General features: G+C 42.5%; 1 protein-coding gene across 2 annotated transcripts; it reads right to left on the bottom strand.

Moving 5' to 3' along the window:
* Positions 1-385: 385 nt before the first annotated feature.
* rwdd3 (RWD domain containing 3) lies at positions 386-5,450 on the bottom strand. 2 transcript variants are annotated; one of them, XM_071472964.1, is made up of 5 exons: positions 5,213-5,444; positions 4,548-4,780; positions 4,146-4,367; positions 882-1,000; positions 386-789 (listed from the first exon to the last, which is right to left on the bottom strand). In XM_071472964.1, the coding sequence occupies exons 1-5, from the start codon at positions 5,295-5,297 to the stop codon at positions 675-677; spliced, it is 774 nt and encodes a 257-aa protein (XP_071329065.1). In that variant the 5' UTR covers positions 5,298-5,444; the 3' UTR covers positions 386-674. The 2 variants fall into 2 exon arrangements, with proteins under 2 accessions (XP_071329065.1, XP_071329066.1); XM_071472965.1 differs by having other exon boundaries at positions 536-789; positions 4,146-4,364; positions 5,213-5,450.
* Positions 5,451-5,751: the final 301 nt, after the last annotated feature.

The raw sequence follows: 5,751 nt of genomic DNA, 5'->3' as shown, positions 1-5,751 counted from the left end.
GACCTAACCCTGTTAAGTGTGGTGAGATAATGTAGATTATGATTTGGTGCTATACAAATAAAATTGAACTGAATTGGATTGATTGGTGGTAGAACAATGACTGAACACTATCCATGCCTTTATCACAGCTCCAGTGTACTGTTACTCTTTATTTTCAGGTCTTCCCCGGTCTTCATGATCTAAACTGCGGCTGGATGAAAGTGAGAGCACATCACTCCAGTCTTAGCATCTCTTCACTGGCTACTGTACACTATAGAATTCAGTTTAAGACCTTGCTGATGACTTTCAGTCTTAATGTAGGCATGCTACAGGCCTGAGTCCTCAGTCCTGAGTCTGGACACATGCAATTATGAATGTGAATTGTTATCACTGACAAATCAACAGAAACAGCTGAGATGAGCTTTAATGGTACAACACTCATCTGTACAGTTAACCACAGATATCAGTAAAGATATGTCTGTTGCTCCTCTCTCAGGGCAGCAGTCATTCATCAAGGAGTCAAACATCAGCAGTGATGCTGTCACTGTGTCTGTTGTGATACATTGTGTTGTAGTTGTGTAGTGATGTATGTTTATGTTGGTTGGTCTTCCTAGTTGTGCTGAATCTGGATTTGTTGAGGCTCTTCTCAGTCCAGGTTCAGTCACCATGGTAACCCTGGTGACCGTGGTGTGCTCTCAGTCAGTTAATGATGGCAGTATCTGGTGGTAGAGCTCCGTCAGGTGGAGCTCCTGGAAGACTGCAGTCACCTCTGCTGATGACTGGTACTCCTTCACGACAAACCTCTGGAGTCTGACAGAGACACAGACACACACTGTCAGAGCCTCAGTGACACCACTGCCCTTATTCCAGGTCTCTGCTACATCAGAGTCACATGATCATACCCATGGCCACAGGAGGAAGACGAGGGGGTTTCGATGACAACCTTCATCATCCTCTCCTTGCATTTCTTGCCTGAAGAATCCATGTCCACCTTCACTGTCTTCAACAGGCGACAAAACTCCTGATGAGACAACGATTGAAACAGTCAGTACACACTGCACAGGGCATGGCAGCAGTCATGGCCAATTTAGCAGTCGTGGACTGCCCCCATACACGTCCCAATACAAATTTATTAACCCTTTAAGCACCATAATAATAGATATATTTATTAAAACGGCTGGTCTTTTTTGTCTATTTTTGTCGATAATTGTGTCAAAAAATGCCCTATGTGTAAATAATTTACACCCTTTTTCCAGGAGAAGTAGAACTTTCAAAATCTGTCAAGTATTTACCATTCTTATGTAATTAAATACCTAAAAAGCTGTGTGTTATGAGAAGAAAAAGACAAAAACAGAATTGAATTTTCTTCAACTTTCTTTTTATAAATTCTTGAAAAGTGCAGATTGAACATTTCTGAGATTGCAAAAATCTAATTCAGGAGGAGTTACGGTAATTTGAAATACACATGCACCGCGGTGTCACCGGTGATCCCCGTGGTTGTAAAAGGGTTAAAAATCTGTTGTGGCCAGTGTACTCTTCTTTGCTGCAGTTTGTTGGGGTAGCAGCATCAGAGCCAGCAACACCAACAGACTCAATAAACTGATAAAGAAGGCTGGCTCCATAATCAGCTGCAAACAGGACACTTTTGAGGCTGTGGTGGAGAGGAGGACACGGAACAAACTGTTATCCATCATGGATAATCCTGACCACCCTCTCCACCACACACTGGACAGACAGCAGAGCACCTTCTCCAACAGACTGTCACAGCTTCATTGTCACAGTGACCGATACAGAAAATCTTTCCTGCTCCAAGCCATAACACTATACAACAACTCACCTCACCTCTGTCTAGTATTGTTTACAACCCTGGTCTTGTATTTTTCATATTCATATTATTATTATTTGTTATATTTCTATCTTGCATAGTTTATTGTTGTATATATTTTTGCATTCTATTTTATGTTGTACAGTGTGTTCTTTATGCCTGATCACCTGCCGCTGTAACACAAGAATTTCCCAGTTTGGGATCAATAAAGTAAATCTATCTATCTATCTATCTATCTATCTATCTATCTTTCTATCTACAGTCAGGTCCATAAATATTGGGACATCGACATAATTCTCATCTTTTTGGCTCTAAACACCACCACAATGAATTTGAAATGAAACGAACAAGATGTGCTTTAACTGCAGACTTTCAGCTTTAATTTGAAGGTATTTACATCCAAATCAGGTAAATGGTGTAGGAATTAGGAATTGTATTTGTGCCTCCCACTTTTTACAGGACCAAAAGTAATGGGACAATTGGCTGCTCAGCTGTTCCATGGCCAGGTGTGTGTTTTTCCCCTCATTATCCCATTTACAAGGAGCAGATAAAAGATCTATAGTTCATTTCAAGTGTGCTATTTGCATTTGGAATCTGTTGCTGTCAACTCTCAATATGAGATCCAAACAAACCCATCAGAGAGATAGCAAAAAGATTAGGTGTGGCCAAATCAACTGTTTGGAACATTCTTAAAAAGAAAGAACGCACCGGTGAGCTCAGCAACACCAAAAGACCAGGAAGGCCACGGAAAACAACTGTGGTGGATGACTGAAGAATTCTTTCCCTGGTGAAGAGAAACCCCTTCACAACAGTTGGCCAGATCAAGAACGCTCTCCAGGAGGTAGGTGTATGTGTGTCAAAGTCAACAATCAAGAGAAGACTTCACCAGAGTGAATACAGAGGGTTCAACCACAAGATGTAAACCACTGGTGAGCCTCAAAAACAGGAAGACCAGATTAGAGTTTGCCAAACAACATCTAAAAAAGCCTTTACAGTTCTGGAACAACATCCTATGGACAGATGAGACAAAGATCAACTCGTACCAGAGTGATGGGAAGAGAAGAGTATGGAGAAGGAAAGGAACTGCTCATGATGCAAAACATACCACCTCATCAGTGAAGCATGGTGGTGGTAGTGTCATGGCGTGGGCATGTATAGCTGCCAATGGAACTGGTTCCCTTGTATTTATTGATGATGTGACTACTGACAAAAGCAGCAGGATGAATTCTGAAGTGTTTCAGGCAATATTATCTGCTCATATTCAGCCAAATGCTTCAGAACTCATTGGATGGTGCTTCACAGTGCAGATGGACAATGACCCGAAGCATACTGCAAAAGCAACCAAAGCGTTTTTTAAGGCAAAGAAGTGGAATGTTATGCAATGGCCAAGTCAATCACCTGACCTGAATCTGACTGAGCATGCATTTCACTTGCTGAAGACAAAACTGAAGGGAAAATGCCCCAAGAACAAGTAGGAGCTGAAGACAGTTGCAGTAGAGGCCTGGTAGAGCATCACCAGGGATGAAACCCAGCGTCTGGTGATGTCTATGCGTTCCAGACTTCAGGCTGTAATTGACTGCAAAGGATTTGCAACCAAGTATTAAAAAGTGAATGTTTGATTTATGATTGTTAATTTGTCCCATTACTTTTGGTCCGTTAAAAAGTGGGAGGCACATATACAAACTGTTGTAATTCCTACACCGTTCACCTGATTTGGATGTAAATACCTTCAAATTAAAGCTGAAAGTCTGCAATTAAAGCACATCTTGTTTGTTTAATTTCAAATCCATTGTGGTGGTGTTTAGAGCCAAAAAGATGAGTCATTGTCCCAATATTTATGGACTTGACTGTATCTATCTATTTAAATAATCAGATATAAACCAATATCCAATTTTAAAACTGGTATTGTAACTGAAACATGTCAAACTGACCTGAATCTAATATAAATCAGAACTCAGGACTTGAATCGAATCAGTGTCGATATTCAGCCTCATTGATGAATCATTCAAGTCAATTTTGATTTAAAAAATCCAACCTTCTCTGCTTTAAACCAAAAACAATTTAACAATTGATCTGTGATGAAGATGATGTTAACTGCAGCAGTTTCACACTGTGATGCCTGGTGCATTCACTACAGCACATGACAGGACAAGGGTGTTGTTCTTCTGGTTTATACGAAACATCTTAATCCTGCTGTGAGCCACATGCTGCCTTCATCACACTCATCTCTCTCCAGGATAAATTCACGTTAGGATGATAATAATGCAGTAAATGTGTGTTGATGTATTAGTGACATACCCTTTTCAATCAATAAGCCTCAGAGTTAAACATGGGTCAGTACCTTGATGTCAGCTCTGGCTCCCTGCAGAATAACCAGGATACCTCGTCCCAGTAACAACCTCCCAGTCAGCTGCAGTTGCTGGGTCCAGCGCTCCAGCAGTGCGATGTATCGATTCCTGGATCGGATGTGGTCCAGAGACAGCACCGCAGTCCACCTCTCCTCTCTCTCTTTCACCTCCTCCTCACCTCCTCTGCAGTCCTCCGTCACCTCCGCACTCTGCTGCTGTTATACATCACACATCAACAACATCCTTCATGATGACTGGCTGATATCCTGAACTTGTGGCCACACTTCGAACATACAGGGGCTGAGAGTTTACACACAATGTTTATCAAATGAATAAACTGAATGCTGTGTTACAAGCTGAACTCCCACAGCTCGTCAGACATCAGCCAGTTTTACCTGTAACCAGTCTACCAGCTGATGCACCATTGGCTCTGGTGGTAAGGCTGCAGCTTGGTCCAGCAGCTTCTGTCTGATGCTATGACACTGGGTCCTAGAGAAAGCAGTGGAGGAGACAGAGATATCGGGGGGGGAGGAAGGGTAACAGGGGTGCAGGTGGAACAACAGACTCAGGTTCAGCCCTGTCTCCCCTCCAGCAGTGGTATTGATTTGGACCAGGAGTCCATCCTGCGCTGCAAGGTGAACACAGTCATGTTACAGCAGTGCTACAACACCAGACAGCAAAATGAAACCTATGGCCCACATACGGTAATTCCAAATCTGGGCAGATTCATGTCTGTGTGGGCACCAGAATTGTTCCTGATGTGGAAGTAGCATCTGGCAGTTATGTTGTATATGGCCCAAGTTCAGGCCGTGGAACCAGGCGTATACTAGGCCAGAAGAAAACAAGCAGGTGGCCCATGTATGGGCCGGATTTATTTTGCTGTAGCTACAAAATGGCAGAGTTCACCCTGGAGGTTTGAAAGTCTAACGTTTGAATGCTCAGTGTGTCAGGAGCAGCTGCAGCGTCAGGGTTAGTTATCTGTTCAGTACATTAGCGTTAAAGTAACAGGAAACTTGTAATTTGTGTTGTGTTTTTGACAGTGAGACGTTCATAGACTCACCAGACTGCTGGATGAGCCGGAACTCTCCCTCTCCGCAGTAAATGGCCGATAAAACTGAAACCTCCTCTACAGCAGCTTCAGACATGATTAATGCCTCAGCACCATGACGTCATCTTCTATTTAACAGCTTTACACAGGTGACATGCCGTTAAACACTGATACATTTACTCATTTTCAGTGAATCCACTCGACGTGTCGCTACTGCACTTGTCCGCACCTCCGTTGTCCGGGTAATTTCAACATCGTGATCATCAGTTCCGCTCCACAGGGAACAGGAAGCTGCGGCCGAAAAGTATTTAAAAAACATTTTTTTTCTCTCCTTTGAATCAGAAAATTCTGATAATTAATATGTCATGCACAACTATTTGAAAAAGTTCTACCGGGTGAAACAAAAACATTACACAGATCTGACAGTTATCTCCTTTCTCCCCACTTTTCCTTTGTCCTAAGTGGAAAACGTCATGAGGTCAAAGGAAAGATGTGAAGAAGAGTTCACGAGGAAAAGACACCTTGGAGAGTCACTGCAATGATACTAAAAA

This window comes from Trachinotus anak, unplaced genomic scaffold (assembly GCF_046630095.1).
Source record: "Trachinotus anak isolate AG129_WGS33_773 ecotype Australia unplaced genomic scaffold, CSIRO_AGI_Tana_v1 ptg000042l, whole genome shotgun sequence".
Lineage (NCBI taxonomy): Eukaryota > Metazoa > Chordata > Actinopteri > Carangiformes > Carangidae > Trachinotus > Trachinotus anak.
The sequence above is the reverse complement of the archived record's forward strand: the minus strand, read 5'-3'. Positions and strand labels throughout refer to the sequence as shown.

Coding starts and splice junctions, on each gene's coding strand:
- rwdd3 (XM_071472964.1), bottom strand. CDS start 5,297: ATGTCTGAAGCTGCTGTAGAGGAGGTTTCAGTTTTATCGGCCATTTAC. Junction 4,781..5,212: donor CCGGCTCATCCAGCAGTCTG/GTGAGTCTATGA, acceptor TTCACCTTGCAG/CGCAGGATGGACTCCTGGTC. Junction 790..881: donor TCTTCCTCCTGTGGCCATGG/GTATGATCATGT, acceptor TGTCTCTGTCAG/ACTCCAGAGGTTTGTCGTGA.